The following is a 26,631-nucleotide window of genomic DNA, read 5'->3' as shown; positions in this document are numbered from 1 at the left end:
TATAAGAGTTTAAAAATTTCTATTTTGTTTAGGTTATCGGGGGGTTACTAATACTGAATTTGATTAATGCTACATAACTGAGGTCGCAAGTTTTTGAATTACAGATATCCTAGACAAAATAGAATGTTAAAGAATCTAATCGATTGGAGACAACGGCACAATTCCTTTTGATGAAACACAATCATCATTTGTTTACTTTTTACAATACTGTTATTTTCTCTCCATTCATAGCTTTTCATTCGACGTCCAAGGCTGTCAACAACTTACAGTGATATGTTTGGGTATGTATTTTTTAAAATTTTGATATGTAAATTGTTGGCGAATTATTGCACTGCAATTTATGTGGCCGATACGTCGAACATAAATTTTGACATAACTCAAAATTCCTTGATAAATTCTACAAAAACATGGGTACATTTCCTTTATCTTTTCATAATAGAATCTAAATTAAGCTAAAGTGCGATGCTAATTAACATGGACAGTTCCTGTTTCAATCAATATTTCCATATTTTAAATTATCATTCATGCGTCCGATTAAACCTATTTAAATCTATTTAAATCGCATCAGTAATATATAAACGTGTACGATATTCTGCATTTGGTTACATAATAGAGTTATACTGACTTATATTCTCATTATGAATATCATTACCGTTAACCTCCTAAGATGAATTTTGAACACTAAATTGGAGAACTCGTCATTTTGATCATATCAAAATTACACCATATCTTTCTTGAATTGACTTAAACACTTATGATATATGTACATTTTAAGATCACGATTGGAGTACATCTGTTTTTATTACATCTAAATGTAGTTAAAGAAATCGATCGACTCACGTTTACTTGTACTTCTATAAGATATTACCAGATCGACTTCATTTCTAGAGAAGCATTAATATATTTTAATTTTTTTTTCAGATACCGGGAACATTATGTATAAGTTTCGCCATATTTGTACATATTTATTTCCAAGATCATCATGACGGTAGCAAAACATCACCTTGTGCTTTCGAGAATCTCTTACAATTTATGATTATACATTTATGTTTCGTGGCTGTTCTAACATTACAAAAGATGCATTCAGCAGCTGAATTCCGATTATCAAGGTGACGTGTGCAAAGGAACTAATACCGTTAAATCATTCAATACTAAACAGTGGATTCCCTCCCCCCACCCTAGGTATAGTGTAAGATATTTTGTAATTTATTTATTTTTGCCAACCTTTCCTTTGGGCGGTAATAATTATAAGCAATCCGTTAGCAATTATTTAACTGTATTTTTGACATTTCTGTGAATTATAAATTTTCTTTCATATTCTTTTTCCCTTTTTCATCTTTATTGCCATGATTGTCGCGTGCAAAACAGAATTTTTGAAAGCCAAACATTTCTAATCAATGTCATATATCACGAATTGAAAGACTATTATCATTGCATCATCATGTTGAGAGATGATGGTTTATAGACAGACAATGGTGTATTTCACTGTTATGATTAATATAGAAATGAAATAACTATACCCTTTATTGACGTCAATGGTATTCTGATATATCGATTTTACAGTTAATGAAGAACAGGGATAATGATGCCCTCAACACACTAATGCCTTTTATAGGAAGTTAATGATGTCAATAGATTATACTGTGAATGAAGAACAGGGATAAATATACCCTCAACCGATAGATTATACTGTAAATGTTAATGAAGAAATGGCAGAACTATCAGGAAAATCGGGAGATTTGATAGTCGGGAGGGTAGAACAAAATGTCTCGACTTATCTCCCCTTGTCAAGCAGTATTGTGATATAATCATACACTGAAACTAATAATAGTCTTAATGAGATATTCGTTTGTCTCGCACCGTAATTTACGTGGAATATTCACTGGTGATTTTTTATGAATGTTGTTGTCATTACATATTACAAACTGAAATAGTTTCTCTACTAAAGTTATTTACTATAATGGTTGGGATTTTCGTTGTTTTAAATAGTCATTTTTCAACATATTATATATTTTTTCTTAAAAGTCACAGGGTTAATTATTGTTCTAATTCGCTGTTCATGCTGTTCTATAGATTTAATTCCGCCTTCGAAAAGAACAAAAATTTAAACATCTCGAAAATTTGAGCCCCTCGAAAATTACATCCTCAACCCTATACTGTAAAACAGAAAATATTCATAATTATTTTATTTCCTACTTCAATTCTAATACATCCTTTCGAGGGTAAAACAGACGTTTTAGATGCTTAATAAATATATACTTAATTCTTTCATCTGAAGAATTATTCATTACATTTCATTTTTGCGGTTTGTCTAGAACCAAGAAAATGACAAAGGCTTCTACATAACATACATTTTGTGTTATACAGTAAGCAAAGACATAATATGTACAGATACTTGGTCGGTGTTTAACTGTTTTATTTCATTACTAACGGTTACGTGTCAATGCAATTTATTAGGAATCGGATAAATTGTCATGTTTTGTATTAATAATTTGTTTTAAAACAATTTTGTTATATTTTTATTTCGTTAATTTGAGTGTAGTATGTATGTAATGGTATCTGGTAAAAATGTCCCCTTTCATTCTGTAAGATGTATATCATCTCTAAAATTTTACTTTGTATCGTTTATAATAGTTTCGTTTATTATTCATGTTAGTTAATAATTCATGTTTATTTAAAGGATTGTTACATATCTTACAATAAAACTGTTCATTGTTTTCATTCAGGTCTAGTTTTATTTATCCAGCGAGGTACACATGTACAGTGTTGTGTCAACCGGTATCAAATAGTTTAATCATAAAAGAAAAAAGGGGATTTGGATTTCAGATAGGCACTGGAGAATACTTGTGGTTAGACACGGAATTGAAATTGGAAAATATATTTTTAAGAAACTCATCGGGATTTGTTTTAGCAATGGTAATATTAGCTGACCATGTATAATTGTTTAAAGAAAAAATCCAGTGAATAAAAGCGGTATTATACCAATGCTTGAAGTTTTCTGGGATATATTGAAAAATTAGCGTAATAAGATATTTTAAATTATTGACTCATTTGTAATCAGTTTTATCACGTTGAAAATGTCAATAATTATTAAGAATTAAGGATTAAGAAAACACATATTTGAACATCAAATTGTCAAAATGTATGCGTTTTTATTGTCCATGGTAATTTATTGAACAAGATATCATTCATTTTCATAAAAGATTGAGTTTTAGTTTTTTAATCGTAACAACCAAAAACAAATATTGATATTGGACATCAAAGCTTAAATTGTATGAATGATCGATTTAATAAGCTGCACTTAAAGGATATGAGCATAGTCATCTCGACCATCATGAACATGGCCGATCAAACTGAGCGATATCAAACGGTTGCTGGATAAAAATGTTTACATAACGATCCCATGTCAGCTACAGTTCTGTGAAAACACTCCTTTTCTCTCCTAAAACAGCGATAAGGTATTTATATGTATATATATAATGTTCAAGGATGTTATAAGTGTCACTATCACCTCAAGGAGTGAACATGGCCTCAATGTGTAAGGTCGCTATCACCGGAACGAGGGGACATGCGCAAAGTGTCTTTGGTCGCTGTAGCCTGACTACTGGGACCTGGCGGCAATGCCTGTGGTCATGATCACCTAGAAGCTGAGACATGCGCGAAGTGTTGGTGTTCGCTATCACCTGAGCGCTTGATATTGGCCGCAGTGTGTGGTCACCATCAACTGATTGCACGAAGTTAGCCGCAGTGTCTGTAGTCGCTATTACCTGAATACATCGACATGACCTCAACAACAACAACAACAACAACAACAACAACAACAACAACAACAACAACAACAACAACAACAACAACAACAACAACAACAACAACAACAACAACAACAACAACAACTATTACTACTACTACTACTGATACTACTACTACCACTACTACTACAACTACTACCACTACTCTTACTACCACTACTACTACTACTACTACTACTCCTACTACTACTACTACTACTACTACTACTACTACTACTACTACTACTACTACTACTACTACCACCACCACCACCACCACCACCACTACTACTACTACTACTACTACTACTACTACTACTACTACTACTACTACTACTACTACTACTACTACGACTACTACTACTACTACTACCACTACTACTACTACTACTACTACTACTACTACTACTACTACTACTACTACTACTTCTACTACTACTACCACTACTACTACTACCACTACTACTACTACTACTACCACTACTACTACTACTACTACCACTACTACTACTACTACTACTACTACCACTACTACTACTACTACTACTACTACTACTACTACTACTACTACTACTACTACTACTACTACTACTACTACTACTACTACTACTACTACTACTACTACTACTACTACTACTACTTCTACTACTACTACTACTACTACTACTACTACTACTACTACTACTACTACTACTACTACTACTACTACACTACTACTACTACTACTACTACACTATTACTACTACTACTACTACTACTACTACACTACTACTACTACTACTACTACTACTACTACTACTACTACTACTACTACTACTACTACTACTACAACTACTACTACTACTACTACTACTACTACTACCACTACTACTACTACTACTACTACTACTACTACTACTACTACTACTACTACTACTACTACTACTACTACTACTACTACAACTACTACTACTACTACTACTACTACTACTACTACTACTACTACTACTACTACTACTACTACTAATAATAATAATAATAATAATAATAAAAGGTTCAATATAATCATCTAGGGCCCTAAAAGATGACAAATCCTTTTTATATTGATATCGATAAGATCAAATTTCCATATAGAATGCAAACATGAGTGTAGCCATATTATCAATACCCCTATATCCAACATGTTGGGTTGCCTAGTGGTTACAGGGAAGATGTACATACAACAGGTTATCTTGCTAAACTAGTCTACTTTAATAGCGGTCCTGATATTTGTCTTACTTTAACATTGTTACTTTTAATTGATCAATGAAGTCATTAACATTTTATAGAAAATTCGGTTGTAAATCTTGAGTCGACCACAGGAATGGAAACTAAATCTTATCCTTAACGGAAGAATGGGAGAAGTTCTATTAACAGAGTCACCCAAAGTTATTTGTAACCCTGGTAAAATACTAGCCGCAGTATACCACTCGGCTAGGGAGAACTTCTGTTTAGGTCGATTGGTTGAGCGTCAGACTATTAAGCCAGGGGTCGCGAGTTCGATTCCTAGAGGAGGCATTGGAATAAATAATGACCTCTATTACATATATAATCGTAGATAACAATAATACACAGAACCAGGCAGTAGACATGAATATTGAAGGATCCCTTGTCTAATTAGTATGCAGACTTAACTTGCGTCGCTACATGCCAGCGTGATAACGCCTGGTGCAATGGTCGGTAAACCTGCTATTTGTAGATAAGACAGATATGTAGATTGCACGTATAATACAGTTACTTGTAATACCTGCCCACAAATCAGGTAATGAATTTGATATGTATATTCTTTTCTTTTGTAAAAATCAATAAATATGACAGGATTAGTATTTACATTTAAGATTAAAAGAAACTTGAGAAGTAGAAGAAGGAACTACCGTCTTCGATAGTAGTTATTTAATTTGGAGCCAACGTTAAAAACTGCTCCTTCTTATCTACTATCTGGTAACATAACATAACGTGTAAAAAATTATTTTATGCTTAATAATATTGCTGTTTAGGAACCTGTTAGATGATGAATTTATGGCGGTACACTAAACCAGATATTCTGATTCTGAATCTGACTTCTAGATCCGGATCTGTGATGTACATCATGAGTTCTAGATTCGGATCTGTAATGTACACCATGAGTTCTAGATCAGGATCTGTAATGTACAACATGGATCTAGTTCTGTGATGTACACCATGAGTTCTAGATCAGGATCTGTAATGTACAACATGACTTCTAGATCCGGATCTATGATGTACACCATGAGATCTAGATCCGGATCTGCGATGTACATCATGAGTTCTAGATCAGGATGCGTGATGTACACCATGAGATCTAGATCCGGATCTGTGATGTACACCATGAGTTCTAGATCCGGATCTGTGATGTACACCATGAGTTCTAGATCCGGATCTGTAATGTACACCATGAGGTCTAGATCCGGATCTGTAATGTACACCATGAGTTCTAGATCCGGATCTGTAATGTACACCATGAGTTCTAGATCTATCTGTTATCCACCATGAGGTCTAGATCCGGATATGTGATGTACACCATGATATCTAGATCCGGATCTGTAATGTACACCATGAGGTCTAGATCCGGATCTGTAATGTACACCAAGAGTTCTAGATTCGGATCTGTAATGTACACCATGAGGTCTAGACCCGGATCTGTAATGTACACCATGAGGTCTAGATCCGGATCTGTAATGTACACCATGATGTCTAGATTCGTTGTCTCTTCCCTAGTTTTATTGAATGTGAGTTTGGATTATGATTATGTAGACATGTTGGTATTTTGTTGTTTCTGTCCAAGTTTTAATGAATTTGAGTTTGGATTATGATTATGTAGACATGTTGGTATTTTGTTGTTTCTGTCCAAGTTTTAATGAATTTGAGTTTGGATTATGATTATGTAGACATGTTGGTATTTTGTTGTTTCTGTCCAAGTTTTAATGAATTTGAGTTTGGATTATGATTATGTAGACATGTTGGTATTTTGTTGTTTCTGTCCAAGTTTTAATGAATTTGAGTTTGGATTATGATTATGTAGACATGTTGGTATTTTGTTGTTTCTGTCCTAGTTTTAATGAATTTGAGTTTGGATTATGATTATGTAGACATGTTGGTATTTTGTTGTTTCTGTCCAAGTTTTAATGAATTTGAGTTTGGATTATGATTATGTAGACATGTTGGTATTTTGTTGCTGATAACATAGTGGTTATCATCATATCACTTTTGAAGGCTGATACACTACACCATAGAAATCTTATTCAGTGGTCTAAGCTATTCAATAACATTAGAACGGTCCTATAAACCCATTTGTATTTGCAGTAAAAATAAATCCCTATTAAGAAAACCCCAAAAAGGTTTTAACCTGTCTTTTATTTAACAATCTGTTTTACATATTACAAAGTTACATAAATTAGGTCAAATCATGGACACGCACGGACCGATATAAATAACTAATACTCGAAATTGGCTTATATCTTAATACTATTTAATTGCTTAACTAAGTAGATACGTTTTGTATAAATAAAGTTTTAAAGAAAATAAACAAGTTACATGAAATTCATATTTATAAGATATTTACACTTATTGTTCAACATGTCTTTTAAAAATCCACATTCCAGTTGATAAAGGAGTGCATTACGTGTATCCGGGATACAACTATGATCAGCATAACCTCGGGTGTTAATGCATGACAGGTGCTACATCCTCCTTGCCTGGTTTGGAATGAATGACTTCCGCAACGGGCTTGTCCAAGTACATGTATCATATCACTTCTAAATCAGGAACGCCCTTACTTGGTCGAAAATGTAGATATACTAACGCTTATCTGTTTAATTAGCATTGATAAGAACAATACACTGGGCCCGTTACAGGGAAGAATTGTCGAAAAGACACGAGTAAATATCACACAAGTATATTTTTAATGATGTATACAATAGCAGTATATGGTTGTTTTTGTCTATGAAATCATCCAGTTAAACAAGGGTTAATCACTATATGTACGGAAAATTTACTAAATTTAGCACATCCACATCAACATATAAAAACTGCAATGAGCGCAGTAATAATTTTGATGACACATGGTTAACTCTATATGAATTACGATATAAGCATTATTTTTCAGTAAAATTGGTTGTTATCTCCGGGGGAAAAAAAGACAAATTCCTTCGTGTTAACACTACGTTTTGTGTACAAGGCGACTTGTTCCTGGTTATGAATGATCTTTAGAGTAGGCAATGAGGAAAAAATAAACTTTGTTTTATAAGCACAAGACCTGATGTTACCTTTTGAATGTCGAAATATATTTTGTCATGTACGAGTAAGGACAGGAAGCTTTTAAATACAATTACCACTTGGAGTTTATCCATTTGATAATGATTAAGATGTATATGAAAAGAAAAAAGAAAATACCAACATGTTAACAAAATATAATCAAAACTCCAACTCTAAAAATTAAGACAATTTATAAACAAAAGAAACATTCACATGGGTATTCATGGAAAAATACAAGGACAGTAAGACTAGGTGTTTCGGAAGAGTTAGCGCCCTCCGTTTCATCAACGACACTCGCTATTTAAATCTTCGCCAACCCAAGTAAGCAATGTCATGTTCACAAATGATGACAATATATATGGTACATATTCACGAGATATTTTAGCATTTTCTGCAGTCAAAACATTTTACATCAATATGAGTACAATAATCGCATTTTAGGCTACAACTACCGATATTTGTTTCTACTTAAGTAATGTGTATAATCCCAGTTTTAAACTCTAAATCTAGCCCGATTATGAATTTTTTATAATAGGGATGAATGTCACCATTTTCCAACAAGTTACCTTTGAAGATTATACGCATTAGCATCATTCAAACTTACTTGTAAGACAAAAGGATGGCAAAACAAAGAGTGTAATTTGAAAATAGAAAGAAATGGATACTGTATTTTCTTTCCCCCCTACAAATACTGTTTCGCGGATAGTTGAATGTGTGGATAGATATAGCTCTACAAATGTACCTATACTAAAGATAGTTTGTGGACGTATGATTTCGTGGATTAAAAGTACCCACGCAATCATCGAAAATAAAACATCCAGCGAAAATTATTTTTTTTGACAGTAACATAACTGACAGTAATTAAATAATGAATAAAGATATATTTACATTTTGTGTCTGAAATATGACTCGATTACTTTTAGCAAAAACTTATTTTCTGTACAGTATTTTACACCTTAAACTACCCATCGATAGCTTCGTTATTTATCTGATATCAAATCAGGTCCCGTTATATGTTTGTACAATACCTAGGTCTCCCAGTAAATACCCCCTGTTGTGTACCTCAGCAGAACTGATAATTTAGAATGAACAAGTACTGATATGATCCCTTACATCAAATATGAGACATATCTGTAGCGTGGATATTTATTGTTAGGTGTTATAATCCTCGTATAGAACACCACAAAGGGATTAAAATCTGGAGTACTTCATGATGAAAGGTAAGTAAAATTGTATAAGTACTGCGGTCATATCAACATACTTTTAATAGAGAGTCAAACATATATAATTGATGTATAATTGAAAATATCCAACGTTCAACGGTATTGATATATAAAGACAAAACCATGTATCGAGAATCGTTTTTTTCTCTTTTTGGTTTCAAATTCATGTTCCACAAATGTAACACCATAAAATCAGTATTCACATTATCATCACACACAGCAAAGTCCAATATGAATAAGTAGGACAATATAGGTATATAAAATAGCCTACCAGAATATCACAACAAACAAAATAGTGAAACAATGTTTGAACTCCAACACTTATTCTATCTCTTATTTCCATTGTTATTTGATGTTTTTCCTTCTTGATATCTGTTTTTTTAATCATATGCCTGGTGACCTCTTCGTCATGTCCTCTAAATTCAAGACATTCCAATAATTGCGATACAACACCAGATAAGTATGGAAGAATATAAAACCGGGGTTTAAAATTCTTGTTATTGTTATATGACTAGTATATTTAAGCACTATACAAGTATTGTCTTTCTTCCGTGACCCACCTATAAATAATTATCTTACTATCAGGGATTAGTGTTATTCAGATAGGGTGTCCCAGCTTTTTCAAAACGAGAAAAGGAAACCAAGAAATCATTCGAATATAGCTTGTAAGAAATCAGGAAATGATAACAAAACAGGATTATATATTTAAGCAATACACAAGTGTTTATGAGCAATACTGTAAGTAGTTGATGTTGTGAAATAAAAATTAGGGGAGCGGTAAATTTTGAAGTATTATAAAGCCTTTTAAAATTTTAGATATCTATAAAAATCAGAACCCACGCTTAGAAGAACTTGCTTCTGCACTTTCACATCTATAACGAACTGTGTTTTTCTATCATGAAAAGGGAGACAATTTCAAAGATTTAATGCGAAATCTGGAAAGTACAGATCTTTTCGATTTTGTGAATCTTTGAAATGCCCATAATATCCTTTTCACAGAATAACACAGCAAGATCTTTGGTTTTATCAACCGAACTGAAACTCGCACCAGAACTGATAACGAAATTATTTAAGTATTAAACGATTTTTAATTGACATTCATGGGCTTTAAATGTCAACTTGATAATATAAGATTTTAATACTCATACGCTGTGGCCGTTCACGAGCCGGTAATACACGACTGACGTTAATCACATGTTTACGTTAGTCACTTGATGTTATAAATCCAGTTAATTTGATTAAAGATAACAAAAAGATACGAAATAAAAACTTCCTTTTGAATGGATAGTGCAGAACTGAATCCAGATTTTTTGCCTAACCCTGATAATTCGCCCTACCTTATCTGATCCTACCTCTGATATATAATCAACCGATTTATTTTCAAATTTGTCTATCTACTGTCCTCGTGTTATCTCTTTATTACATTGTAAAAAAATGTTGTCAAATATATTTTTCTTATTCAAATGATGAAACCTGCAGCACTGATAACAAGATCTGTTCAAATTAACGTATTAAAATGATGCATGATTTATTATTGATACTTTCACATTGCTATTTCATCCGTATTAAGGGAACTTTTTGTTGATACTTATAAAAAGGTTTTTATGAAAATATTACAAAAAGTAATTATCTATTTTTTCTTATTTCAGGTCACCGCAGTTCATCGATCCATATATTATGTAAGTCAAACTGGTGTTATATTTTCCCCATATGCTTTTTTATGAGTTTCATTTGCGAATTTGGTGTTGAACGATATCGATACAATAATCTTAAATAAAATGGCAAAGTCAGAATTATAAAAGAAAAAGGGAGATGGGATAGGGAAGACTGGGATGTAATCAATTATTGACGCTTAGTCCACTCCAATTAGTCTTTGTTTCTCATTTAATGACATGTCTGTTATGTAAACAGTAAATAACATTCCGTGTTATTGTCCTTTAACACGGATCAGGATTTCTCTTAAAATGAATAACGCGACTTACGATTTCTGTATGCAATCCATTTCGTTTTAAAATATCATAAAATGGAACAAAATTTTGCTTATGTTTGTACAGCATGTAGAACAGCACATGCATTGTCATCTCATGGTGCCTTTTCCAGTAAACAAAAATATAGCTCCTTGAAATGAAAAAAAAATTATTTGATTTCCAAATAAATACATCCAAATCACATCTGATTAAATTCTGTCATAAGATAAGAATATTCGTCGTAGTGGTAACTTGGTGTTTGGTTTGCTGGTGCGATGGGGCATAGCGATCCAGTAGTTTGTTGCACCTTAGGAAAACTGGTGTTGAAACCGGTTTCGGTTTCAATATGAGTGAAGGAGTTATTAGAGTGCAGTGAGGGTAGAACCAAATGTTAAATTATGTGTGGGTTGGTTATTTATTTGTGTGGTTGAACCTACATGTGTGGTGTGTTCCTAGATGGAACATTGCAGTAGTACAACTGTGACAAGAAGGAGTAATGAAAAAAATACCCTGCCACTGCTGGGGCTCGGACTAGCGAATAATCGGTCTCTAGCATAGTGATCGTCTAAAGAGAAATTCCCACCAGTCGAGGCAAGCAAGGATACTTGTAATCTCAACGTCTACACATATATGCTGCAAAACGATTGGGACCACTGTTATCAACGAAATACTTGCTAATAACAATAATAAAGGCAGACTTTGAGGAAGAACTTGTTGTAGACATATGGACATAAATCCAGAACATGAATTTTTCATATCGTTACGTCAATGTTATGGTGTACGGAACGGGTCTTAGTAGCGTTATTACTACATATGCAGAGCAAATGTATAACTATTCACCGACGAAATTATTTCAACAAATTTGTTTCCTTTCATTGAGAAAAAGAACAGTGGATATAATTATGTAAGCGTGTGTTTTCTTTTTAAATGACGACACGGTATCATGAGAATAAAGCTTCCACAGAGCCTAACCTTGATCATTTGTCATCAGCTTCTCACACGAAGATAGAACTTAATTGCGATACAAAGAAGATGTTTCATATCCTTGCGTTGCATGGTCTCTAGATTAAACTTATTAATTCGATCTTGGCTTATCACGATTTCGTGAAGATGTTGACAACGGACATACAAATTTTCTCCCATGCGTTTTCTTTCTGCATCAGAAAACATTTCTAAATAATTACTTCATAAGAACATCTTAACAGAAATTATTTATTGTCATGTTAAGGTTTATTTTCACTGTAAATTGAATTGAATGAATATCATAATTTGCTGATACAGACCTGGTTACGTTCCTGATCTGCAACACAGGGATTATAAATACCAAAGCAGCATCTCAACCACAAGAAACCACAAACAGTACTGTATCAGACAATACTACCGAAACAGCATCTCCAGTAACAACCTCAAACAGTACTGTATCAGACAATACTACCGAAACAGCATCTCCAGTGACAACCTCAAACAGTACTGTATCAGACAATACTACCGAAACAGCATCTCCAGTAACAACCTCAAACAGTACTGTATCAGACAATACTACCGAAACAGCATCTCCAGTAACAACCTCGAACAGTACTGTATCAGACAATACTACCGAAACAGCATCTCCAGTGACAACCTCAAACAGTACTGTATCAGACAATACTACCGAAACAGCATCTCCAGTGACAACCTCAAACAGTACTGTATCAGACAATACTACCGAAACAGCATCTCCAGTAACAACCTCAAACAGTACTGTATCAGACAATACTACCGAAACAGCATCTCCAGTAACAACCTCGAACAGTACTGTATCAGACAATACTACCGAAACAGCATCTCCAGTAACAACCAGAAACAGTTCTGTATCACACAATGATACCGTAACATCATCTCCAGTAACAACCAGAAACAGTTCTGTATCACACAATGATACCGTAACATCATCTCCAGTAACAACCAGAAACAGTTCTGTATCACACAATGATACCGTAACATCATCTCCAGTAACAAACTCTACAGGAACAAGCAAAGGTGCATCGTCAACTGCTTCTACTCCCGACACTCCGACACGATTTCCGTTCCGTAAACCTGACTGGGGTATGTAGAATATATTTAATCCATTCATTTGGTAAAAAATAATTTTCTTACCATACTGGTTTTCAATATTCATCGCTTGATAGTATGAAAAATTATATATTATTTTATTTATTTTACAACAATGGTTAAACAAGCTTTAAGAATATATCGATCACTTGTTGGCCGGATGGATGTGCTCAGGGGTCTTATTGTAGGAGGAAACCACAATACCGGACGAAAACCCACGTGGTCGATCAGGTGACCCAATTTTTAACAAATCGTAATTGGAAATACGTCATCATAACATTTCAGCAGTTGCATGATAAATATGATAATTTTCAAAAAAAATTTCTGGATATCAACATCTTGCATCCTCATGTGTGTACATGTCGCAGTTGATTCCATGATTTGAACTGATTAACAAAATGTTGCCTTAAATGATTTTATCTAAAATATCTTACCTTTATCAAAAACAAAAGCAGCGGTATATGACACGATGCATATATTTTTCTTTTCGATATTTCTTGCTTTACTTCAGGACACACACTATATCCTGACATTGGTTAGTTTGTTTACACCCAATCTGCTCAATGTTACTTATAAAAATGAAAGACAGTCGCTATATCGTATTAAGCTAAATTCATTCTGATCTTTTTAAAATAGCCAACAGTTTTATATTAACATGAAAATCAATGCTTTACCCAGTCACACGATTCAAATCCTGCATATTTCTATATCGGCTATTATTTTATTCTTGTTATTTGTGTTCGAATGAGTGCATACAGTTCTTTAACCAAAGTATAGCTGTATGATGAAAAAATATGAATGTTAAAGTATCAAGTAAACAAATGCAATAAAATGTGCATTGCGGCGACTTTCATGAAAAGAAATGTGTGATTCTTCAGTAACAAAAATCGGATATCAGTTTCCAATACCCGATTTCACTTCTTTATCATTTGTTTATAACTGGATTGCGATATCAATTTACATTTGGATATACCTCAAATATTTTTACAGAGATCAATGTAAACACCAACAAGTCAACATAATCCTAATCAAAACTCAAATATAATTAAACTAGGACAAAATATTAACAAATGAAAGATTACACGGAAAGGGACAAGGAAAATAAGACACGGTGTTCCGGAAGAGAAAGCGTCTTTTGCTTCATCGACAACACTCCGCATGTTAATCTTGGTCAATTCTAGAAAATAATGTCACTTTCTCAAATGAGAACAATGTATACAAAAAGTTTAATCCATTTTGATCCAACTTTAGAGATCTATGTTTATTGATACTCGGAAATAATTAATGATTACGCACTACTTAATTGTCATTTCAGGTAATGCAATGTTGTCCATACCATTGTCTATTTTTGTCAACGGCAGCTTCAACGAAACTTTGAATAACAAAACCTCACCACTTTATACCAATTATAACTCATCCTTCTATAGTACAGTAAGTATTTTAGATTATGTGAACATCGAAGAATATCGATATAAAACAAAGTCTAGAACCACGACAGGTAATTGCTGTTGTCATATTCCTGGGAAGAAATAATTTGATGTCTCAGATCTAAATTTAGACACAAAACGACAAATCAATTTTCTTTCTTTGCATTTTTTGTGTCTGTTACTTATCCAATTAGTGAACACAATATTTATAATAAATGAAGTTATCTATTGATCGTAAAGGAGCCTGAAACATCATTTTTGCCATATTGGCAATAATAACGTAACATTTGCATAATATATTACACCACTACTGAAATGTCGTAATCATTATCATAAATTTTGTGGTAATATAAATGATAGCGCACATGAGACGGAATGAATTATTTTGTCTTCAGATGTCAAAAGAACACAATTACGATTATGTGTTTTATTACATTGTTTGTCTTAAAAAGTGGCTGGACGTATCGTTAACATTCTTATAATTTTATTCTTAACACAATTGTCTATTTCCAATGGTCGAGTAAGTGAATTGTTTCCTTATCTTCCTTGTTAACCTTATTAGGATCTGCTTTGGCTTTAAGTATCCGTCTGAATAGTGAGATTAAGACACACACATATATATATATCATTTAAGGTTCAATATTCAACATTTTCTCAGGCATAATAAAGAATGTGGTTATCATTATTATTACATGTGTATTTCATTTTATTGTAACAGCTGTATAATGAGTACCAGGACATTACTGGTTTTCATGACATTCGCATCGATGGTTTTTTGTGAGTATACAGAATAGTCTTCTTAACTGTCAGTTCAAATATGTACAGTAGCTTCTCCCAACCGATATGTTAATCAATACCATGCAAAAACAAAAACGTACAGATGTATAAAGATATTGTATAATTAATGTTCCGATGGTACATATCGTGTTTATATGTTTTAGCAATTCATGCAATTCATGTCCTGTAGAGGTGTTTTAAAATTGTACCGGTCATTAACATGTATTGCAGTCATTGAATTATGTATTATTTGCTTGACTTTTGTAATTTAATTTCAGTTTTCGTAATGACATTTTATCTGAATTTTAGCAAAGGCTCTATTGGATGCAATTTTACCCTGCTATTGAATCAAGCAGTATCCAACGAATTACCACTTGTTGAATCCATTAAAAATGTGCAGCTTGATAACATTACTGTCGATGGAGTCTCTCTTAGGATTGAAAAATCAAAGACAAACTGTGCGATTCAAAAGGGTACGTTTGAACACAAGATCTGTCATTCCCATTTTAATTTACTTTTACAAAACTGAATTTGAGTATTTCTCATGGGTTTTTTTTTATTACTGCGTACATCCTTTGCCAGAAAACAATTCGATTCTGTCGTTATTCAATTGAATTATGAAAAAATGACTGCAAACATAGCGATTGAAAATCGCACAAAAGATTTTTTCTTTCCTTTATTCGTTCTCTGTATGTAAGATTGGGTGGAACATAATTAGTGCCTAATAGGTGTGATTTCCTGATTAATTGCTGTCTCTGACCTGCGGTCTATTAGTCAGTTAGTCCGTATCCAATTCTTGTGATCGATATTTACAGTTTCAGGGAAATTCCTGAAATATATTAAATATTGGTTATAGCCGTGCATCTCACATTTTTGTTACTGAATATGTATTTAAGATGATCGCCCGCCGTCATTTTTAAATTAGGAAAATGAAGTATGTAGTTGATACCTTTAGTGACCTTAACGAAAACATCTCAAATGGTACAAATCTAATCATTATATTTCGGCTGGGTCCAAGTGGCTATATTTGTATTTCCATTTAACAAGTAAATCTTGCTGTGGGGTCATAGTATGTATATATGCAGATTTTAACCTGACAATTTAAATTATCTTAAGCACGAGATTAAACTGACCAAATTAACAATTGGAGACACAGTGGATTTTGATATTTGAAGTTGATGAAATAAAACTAAAGGTTCATTAACAATAAGTACCCGGATGTTGCTGCAGCTGTTATTCCTGTCACATACCAATAGCACCATAATCGTAATGGACAATTCACTCATATTTGAAACGTTGTAACATATGTACGCTGTAAATGATAAAAATGACGTGACTAATATTGTTATACAAAAATCAAGATCAAATTTTACATATCACCATGATGATAAAATAATTGACACAGATATCACGACCATTGCATTGTAAAAAGCAATAACAATTCATGTTAGACATCAGCGATAACAACAAAGGAGTTCCGGAAATACAAGATAACATTTTTTTCATTACTTTATTTGTAAAGCAATAAGGTCATATTCAGAACATTTTCGTCCTTGGGAAATGGATGGAATGCTATAACTTTCATCAGTAATATCGTAATTATCATATTTGAAAAAGTGTTTTCAGAAATAATTGTGGCTGAATTCAAGTTTTCTTTGATTATACTTTTATATTTTCTTTTAATCTAAGCTGAATATGACTTTTGTTTTAACTTTCAGCGTTATCCTCTAAACAAATGGAAGATAACTGCAGACACTCAAATGTGTGCTCAATCGATAGGGTATGTGTGATTAAACGACAACGTTTCATGTGCGAACACAAGTGTGATGTACATAACATGTGCTCAAATGATGGAGAATGCTACGTAAACGAAAAAGGGGATATGAAATGCAGGTAAACAATATAAATGTATTAAAATAATATTTTTAATAATAGCGACAAGCTATTATATATTCCTTTGTTTTCATATAAGAAACTATACACGTGTGAAGGAAATTAGATATCCCTTAATTTGCTTGAAAGGTGTTGTTCGCTTATGTGTTTTTTTCTACAATCTTCACGACGGTTCTACTTTCTCATTTTTGATTGCTATGAAATAACACAATGCCCTGTGCACATAAGGTTGTATGCTGGGTCATTTTAATACGGCTGGTTTTGTTTTCACACGATTTTACAAGAATGAATGTCTGTGTGATATCCGGTGCATATTTGGCATGTTTCTTTGACATTTTGTGACGTATATATATCAAAAGATTCAAGTTTTTCATTTGTTCAGTACCGCTTATAGCATTACTCATTATACGTTAAATGTATTTATGCCCCCGCGATCGAAGAAAATGTTCCATATCTCCATATCAATTAGTATCTCATACAATTTTACACATGAATTTCTAATCTACATTTGTTCACATTCACCTTCAATGTATTGTAAAAATGTTTTTTCAACTAAATCTTCTAGTCCTTGTGTTTTCTTTGCCGTCATAAAATGCTACACCCCTCTTCGGAGCATAGTGTTTCTAAAACATATATAGCTCTAATCAAACGATATCCAATGAACCATGTCATTAGGAACCCCTTGTCACTGAAAATAGTATTTCCTCAACACTCTTATGATTTCAGATGCAGAGAAGATTCCACCTATATCTACAAAGGTGAAGCATGCAAAGAAAAGGTTTTAATTTTCTTCAGTGGGAAAAACACTGCTATCATAGGCGCATGCGCGGGGGCTGTCGTAGCATTTCTCTTGTTACTTGTTATATATCTTGGCGCTAGATGGAGACGCAAACGTAACAAACAACTAAATGAGTATGTATTTTAAAGACCTTTACGTTTCCAAGTAAATTACATTCATGTTGTTTTCATTATTCATTTAAAAGCTGTCTAAAATTGTACCTCAATTCAGGAAAAATTAGTTTTATGTTATATGAAAATATAAGAGAAATGTTTACAAAAAACACATGAAACTGAAGTGCCAATACAAGTTCATTATGTTTTTGCAAGTAACAAAATCGAAATTATGAAATCAATTTATTCAAGGAAGTAATATTTTATATAAAGATGTATTTGGAATTATAATGTGATGACTACATTAGGAATTATGCATATGTTTTGTGTTTTTAACAATGTTTCGTTTTAAAAGCGAAAAGATGACGAACCCTGAAGAAATACAGAGAGAAAATTCCAGGATCGAGAACGTACCGATGGCTGGTGTGGGGAAGACGAACCCGACGTATCGTTCGTACAAAGATGAGCTTAATCACGAAGGAAATGATGATGACAATCATGGTGGTCACTTAGTATACGAGGACACACTGGCTTATGACGAGGGAAGGTACTACAGGGTACTGAATGATCCAGAAAATCGTTCAAAGGTAAGACATGCTGTCTGACATCGCTTTCAGCTATATCTACGCCGATTAATCATTTAAAGATTCTTTGAGGTATCCACGAATATCATCAGAATTACCACGCAACGTTTACATTTGTTTGGCCAGACAAAAATATAAATCAACTAAAACAATTGTGATTTAAAGAAATTAAATGTCCTCAATAGTGTTGACAAGCTCGAGACAACAGAAGATAACAACATATGTTGAGATTATGTATAGAAACGTTTAGCTCTCATTAAGTGGTATTTCGTTCTGTAAAGTTTGCTGACCTGAAAATCTGGTATGTATAACTAACTGAAATGCAAAAAAGCGACAGTCCAATACCTAATTTTAACTCTATAAATGGCTTCTTTAGAACGAAATAGAATGACACGACAATTATTGAAATTGAATCATTGTACATTGAAAAATACATTGTGTTACGATAATCAGGAACTGATGTCGTTAAAAAGCTGTAATTAAAAATCAGTGGATATTTGGTATCTTGTGGTTAGCTGGCCGTATCACCACATTTTGACAGTTTTTTGTCCTACCTATTAGGTATTTAAGTGGCATTTCCATAGCCACATGGCCTCATCAGAAATTTATATTGTAAAGGCTTACGACACCACACAAATCTCAAAAACTATTTCGTATACATATATTTACAGCAATACGATATTTTCATATCTACATTTATATATAGGCTTTTGTATACCAGCCCTCTAATATGTCGATGCCGGACACGAGAACAAGTACAGCGTCCAAGTTTGATGACCTCGACTCCCAGCCGCCATCGTTTCACATGCGACCAGAAATAGAGCAGCGACAGTACCAAGACATTGTTACTGCTCAGCCGGTGAAATATTAATTATACATTTTTATAGAGCTGTTGTATGAAGTATATACCTAAATATAAATATATATATAAACAAAACATGACGGGATAAAACCGTTAGTGAAAGACAATGGTTGATTTCAGCTTTCTCATATATTTCTTATATATATATATATATTATATATATAGCTCATCGTGTTTTCCAGTCTTTTAATTTTTTTCTATTTTTGCTGGGCACGGAGAATTCATCACATTTTCACTATATATATATCTTCCTAAAACTATTTTTCAAAAAATTCGTATCTTATCTTTCTATGTTTTATTTTTATCTTATACCAATTAATTATTAACTTATTCAAATATTCAATATATTTACAATTAGGCTTAACCAGTTAACAGTTACGGTGTTTCTTTTTAGAAATATCGTTCCAAAAATGAAATCAAATTTATAAATATTATAAATATATTTATTGAAAATGTGGTGAATGTGTATATATAATGGAGAATGCAGCGTTCAGTCATACATTTTTGAAAATATCACAGTATTAAGAGAGATGTTCAATATATAGAAATGACAAAAACATTGGTTAAATTAAACGATAATTATTGTAGATATATCAATGTTTTGCTGTTAATGTTAAGTTTACATTTTGTAATAAGGAATGAAATGTAGTTGCGTTGCATGGAATATATACTAAAACGAAAAAGAAACGCCGTGTAACCTAAAAAGATTCTTTTAAATGATATAATTTAATGTTACATTATTTCATTCATTTTTGTATACAATTTCATCTGTTTGGAACCATATGTTGAAGGTTCTATCGATTATCAATGCTAATTATGCCAAAAATATCCCCCTTTTAGCGATGACCCTACTTGTATTGCGCAACACGGCCGGACATTTCAGTATCGTGTGTGTCCTCCATGCGCAGCTGTCGCAGCCCTGATTATTCTATGTATGGAATTCATCAGGGTGTTAACCCTTGCAATGGGGATGTTATTCCATTCTTCATGCAAGGCACGTGTGAGGTGGACCAGCTTAGTGGGGGCATTTGGACGTCTCCTAACTCTCCTATCCAATTCGTCCCACAAATGCTCAATTGGAGACAAATCTGGACTGAATGCTGGCCAATCGATTGGGATTACGTTATTGTTGGCAAGAAATTGCTGACAAACTCTAGCGACATGGGGCCGGGCATTGTCTTGCTGGAATATCAGGTTCCGTGCTTGCACACATGGCACGGCAACTGGGCAAAGGATTTCGTCTCTATACCTTACGCCGGTTAAATTACCGTCAATCACGATCAGGGGTGATTTAAACCCATAGGAGTTACCGCCCCAAACACATACTGAACCACCGCCAAACCTATCCCGCTCAGCGACGCACGCGTCGGTGTAACGTTCCCCACGACGTCGATATACACGACGTCGCCCGTCCGAACGGTAGAGATTCGTCAGTGAAGAATACCCGTCTCCATTGCCTCATAGGAAAATTTCTGGGCGAGTGTGCTTGTAACCAAGCCAATCGGCGTTGGCGACGCGCAGGAGTTAGGGGCAGACCAACATAGGGACGTCGGGCTCTTAGGCCATTGACGCGTAATCGGTTTCGAACCGTATCAGGATGAATATGGCGGTTATGACTGCCTATAGTGTTATTTGTAGTTTCGGTAGCTGTGAGATGGCGATTACGTAAGTGAGAAAGTCTTATAAACCGATCCTGATGTGGCGTCGTGACGCGCGGACGTCCACTTCGCGGTCGGGCGATGACCCTCCCGGTCACTCGCACACGTTGGACAAGACGTTGAATTGTCCGAATATGCACACCAAAATGTGCAGCAACCTGAAGTTGGCCCTGACCCTGCAAAAGCATTCCTATAGCCTGTCCCCGCTGGTCTTCCGTCAATCGTGGCATGGAAGTAAATTGCTTAATTCGAATCAAACTTTGAAAAATCAATCCGAATACTTGAACAGTATGAAATAGACTGAACATTTCCATTGGCGAACTCAATGACCTTCCCCTGCACGGGATTCTTGTATTTTAGCACGTGCCTTGCACGGAGTGCGGAGGTCCGGCATTGTGTGATTTTAAACACGTGTACCTAGTGACCACGAACAACACATCAACCTGACCGCGTGTCATTATTCTAGGTCAAACAATAAATCATTTGTAGTATATTTAATGTACCCGGCGTTTCTTTTTCGTGTTAGTATATCAATGTAAAAAAGATGGCGTCCTTACTAAGTTACGGTGCATCATTAAAAGGAACGCGTTTCTGACCTCACCCGATACTTTTCCAAGAAGAAACATACATGTATATATATTTGCTTTTTATGATTATATATAGCGTGTATTGTTTATTTACAGTACTCAATCAAACGTCCCCAGATAATGTATGACATGGGTCACTCAAAAGGGCAAGTATTTATCTCTTTAACATAATAGTACAATTCTAACGGTATGAGATAAACGCCCCCATATAATTTGTAGTGCGGTTAACTAGGAAGGACATGGACATTTCTCTTTAATATTATGGTATATTTTAACTGTAAGATCAACACCTCCAGATAATTTGTAGTGCGGTTAACTAGGAAGGACATGGACATTTGTCTTTAATATTATGGTATATTTTAACTGTAAGATCAACACCTCCAGATAATTTGTAGTATGGCTAACTAGGAAGGACATGGATATTTCCCTATGATATCAAGGTATATTTAACTGTAAGATAAAAGTCATCAGATAATTCGTAGTACGACAAAGATAAGAGTATATATCTTTAATGATAATTTAACTGTAAGACACAATGATGGGTAGCACATCCGGTTTAGATAAGATATTTAACTTCATCAACTTCTCTATAATTGTCATCAACCTGTATGCTTTGAAGATTTTTTTTCCGTATTTGCATTGTGGCACGGTTCAGAATATACATATATCATTGGCGTTGTTTTGTTTTTTTGTTGTTGTTGTTGTTTCCTCAATCGCCCCCTTTGCTCCAACTTTTAGGCCCGTACCATCAATGACGAGACATAGAAGTAAGAAACTGTTGTATGATACAATTTAAGTTATGGTTTGGCTCTACTGCATCTGACTAAAAATGTTCATTTAAGAATGCGACATTACTAAGATTGACAAAGATTTACATAACGTGTGTAATCAATGAAGCAGAAAACGCTTACTCTACCGACACACCTGGTCAAATGATCCTTTTTCAGTAGTATCCATGTAAATCTTTCTTTTGTTGATATTTTGACCTACTTTTCTTGAACTTTATCTTGGAATATGATTATATTGACATTTTGTTATTTCCTTTTTGTTTTAGATATATATACATATATTTGAATATTTATTATGAGCATAATAATAAAGCCTTTCTATATTTTGTAGATATCGGTAGACGGGAATTCATGTCATACAGCCATGGATGTGCGACTTTTTAAAAAACCAATTTACATATAGAACCGTTCCTCTAGATCAATGCTAGAGTGTGAAAGACCAGTGGATGATATACACCAAAGACAAAGATGAACATTTTTATGATTCAGATTTGAATCTATTTGGTGGACTAGTATGAACTTTTGATGAAATGTGGCGTCATGCGTATTATCGAAGCAATGAATATTATCAGATCATCATTTGCACTGTACGTTAAATAATTTCATAAATTTTAAATTAGCGTTGAAATCCCTTATAAACTTGTTTGTAGAGGTAAAATATCCTTAGTAGTTCCTAATTTTCCCGGGGGACTTAAGTTCGGTATGATGTTAAATATCCAGCAAATATTTAATATAAATCAAATTATCAGGACTTATATCTTATATATAAGTGTACAATGTTTTATGTATTCATCTTTGTGTACGACTTTATAGACGTGCGCGAACTTAAAATCCTCATGAATGATCCTAAACAGGGTCAACCGTAGTTGAATAAGTGTGGTAGATTATCTGAAAACAATATTTAATATCATTTGTTATACTTATTTCGTTTTTCGCACACTCCGCTCACTTTCGTCTACAAACATAGCTCTATCTAATGTAGGTTTGCCTTATATACATGATATGATCAATTTATGATTTTTGGGATTTTTGATTCATGTCATCGTACAGAGTATTCATATGCTGATATTTGAAATTATGATTTAACATTGTTTAATTATTTTTTTTTAAAAAATGACACTATTATGTTTTTCATAAAATTATGCGTTTTGAATTTGTTTGATAAAAAATGCTTTTTTTATATGATTATTATTCATGGAAGAGATGAATTGTGTTTACAATAATTAAATGTACAATAATCAGTATATATATAATCATTATTCCTTATATAGTATGTTTTCGTGTTGTTTGTTTATTCACATGTATATTCATGATATCCTTTACCGCTTATGTTGAGATTAATACTAATGAATATTGAAATCTAAGTATGACAGATTAAAATTGCATAATATGATCCTATGTACGTATTTGTTAACACATATTTAGTAATGTAATCGATTTATTAATATGTGTTTCTTATTAATGTATCTTTCAATTGTGCTCATTGAGGAAAAAGGATATATATAGTTGCACTCTAACTAGTCTCTTGTTACAATCATTTAAAAAAAAAAAGTGTTATTTACCAGACAGCATTCCTTCTCGTCAACTGTATTTAATTGCCACACTGTAAAGGTAAAGATTTTGGCGCTAATTATACTTTTGCAGTTTTAGAGCTACGACACAGCTCTAAGATGAGATTGCGCTAATTGCATTTTCTGTATGTCGTTTATATAGGAATCATTGCGAATGTGCAAACTCATGATTGCTATTATTCCTTTTTGCGCCAAACTAAGTACATTTACAGCATTTTTTTCGTGTGTTGAAAGACTCCAACAAAATAAATTTGTCACATATACACAACAGATTGTTTTGTTTATTAATCATCATAGCCTTACCTTGCATAACTGCAAATATGTCACACGGTGCGGCCTGCAATAGAAGTCGTTTTAGAAACATACAGTGACAAATCACCAATATCATGATTGAAATGTGTATCTAGTCATATATAATTCTACTTAAATTAAAATTACTTTAATGTGTTGTTAATAAAAAGCCAATGTGGGGTTAACAAAAAAACCGCCACAATTGCTGATAAAAAATAACGTTACTATAGAACAGACAATAGGGTGGAAGTGGGTGGGTAAATTTTGCATAACAAATGCAAATCCACTCCACTAATTGAACTACGTATTGATACAATTAAAGATGGCTGCGTTATGAGGGGGGTCTCAGCATCCGCGCGAAAGTAACTGACCAGTCAGATGACCGATGACCCTCTTATTCAAGGGACATAACTCTTAGTTATTTTTGGAAAGAAAATCAAGGGAAATAACTTAGCTTCGTTTGGGCTTTGAAGCGCTTGACCTTGGGGTGAGATGAAAGCCCGCAGTAGGAGCAGGCATGTCGGTACCGACAGCCAGAGCAGGTGAACCTGTTGTTGAATTTAAAACAAACCTGGCCCTGTCGAGTCCGAAAGGGCTGCCCTGATTGGAAAGCACCAGCCCTATCAACTCGTCGACGTGACAGAGCTATGGCGTACTGCTGGTGTTCCAGAGTTTCCCCAGAAATCGCAGCACAACCCTGACGTAATTTCCTAAAATTCACATCATAATAATGCCAGTCCCCACCAGCATTAGAAATGCTGCGAATAACGATTTGGTAAATTGCCAGACCTTCCATTTCCTTGGGAAACTTGATACGCCGAACAGAGGCATAGATGTTAAACGCATCTGTCCATTTTTCAATCGTAAGGAATTGCTTCTTGGTGGCAGGAATAATCCCTAACACCCCATCCTTATTCATTTTGAAGGTGAAATCACCTTCAGCTTGATCCTGATGGAGGATACCAAGCTCTACAAAGTCCCCAGCCCAAATTTTCTCTTGTAACTTAAGAGGTACCTTTGCATGTAGAGGTGGGCATGTCAGAGGGGAAGGGGATGAAGAAAAACTTAATGAATTAACTGTGTCAACTTGTTGCGACCCACCTGTCAAGTCAATATTAGTACCAGTAATGGGCGCCACATGTGGTGCCACTTGTGGTGTGGTTTGGGACACCACAGGGACCTCCTAACTGGGAAGAGCAGGATAGGAGGAAGGTGTAGGTGTCTCTCTGTTGAAAATGCCTTGCTGCTGCAGGCTCAACATAACGGAATGTCGCACAGAGTCAATAATAGCAGCTGTGATTGAACTAAGCTGCTTTTCGGAGATAGCCCAAAAAAATCCTGACTTGGTAATTGAATCATATTGGTCGGAGGCTGCGTTGAGGAGGTTGCCTGCTCCTGTGACTCTGCTTTGTGACCTCCAGGCCTAGTGGACCTTTTCCTGCCATTATGCTTTGGCACGTTGGCATCTGGACCAGCTTTCCTTTTTGGCATAATTAGTTTCTAGCTTCCTTCTCTCAAACTGGAAGATAAAACAGGAACATTAGATAACTCAAACTTGAAAAACAATAAATGCCAGCCAATGCTGATATTATGACTGTATGAAAACATCCATCTAAAGGACCTTGCATACACTTAAGTTCAGATTAATGTTGTTTTTTTTTAATAAAATATTAAACAAAAGGAAAGTACGAATGAAATCTGAAGTGAAGTTTAACAATATAGACATACCACACATGACAACCAAACTATACCAAGGTTTTTATATCAATGAAACCAGAAATAACACAAAGTGAAGTTGAAATGAAAATATGCCGTAGAACCGGGTGCAACTGATAGTGTCAAGCACGAAACTGATTTTAAAAGCATAAACCGCAGATACAGATTATCCCATCACATACTGACAACAGATAGAGAGGAACAAAACTTGGTACAGAAAATAAGTA

At 34.0% G+C, this 26,631-nt stretch overlaps 1 protein-coding gene across 1 annotated transcript; it reads left to right on the top strand.

The window, feature by feature from the left end:
* The first annotated feature begins 15,849 nt into the window (after nt 1–15,849).
* Nucleotides 15,850–22,209, top strand: LOC132558853 (interphotoreceptor matrix proteoglycan 2-like). Its single transcript, XM_060223471.1, has 6 exons — nt 15,850–16,036; nt 17,282–17,456; nt 18,183–18,368; nt 18,703–18,934; nt 19,638–19,790; nt 22,135–22,209. The coding sequence occupies exons 1-6, from the start codon at nt 15,850–15,852 to the stop codon at nt 22,207–22,209; spliced, it is 1,008 nt and encodes a 335-aa protein (XP_060079454.1).
* The last annotated feature ends 4,422 nt before the right edge of the window (nt 22,210–26,631 follow it).

This window comes from Ylistrum balloti, unplaced genomic scaffold (assembly GCF_031769215.1).
Source record: "Ylistrum balloti isolate Yb309-2 unplaced genomic scaffold, AGI_CSIRO_Ybal_v1 Utg370830, whole genome shotgun sequence".
Lineage (NCBI taxonomy): Eukaryota > Metazoa > Mollusca > Bivalvia > Pectinida > Pectinidae > Ylistrum > Ylistrum balloti.
Note: the sequence above shows the minus strand (reverse complement) of the source record. Positions and strands in the feature narration are given on the sequence as shown.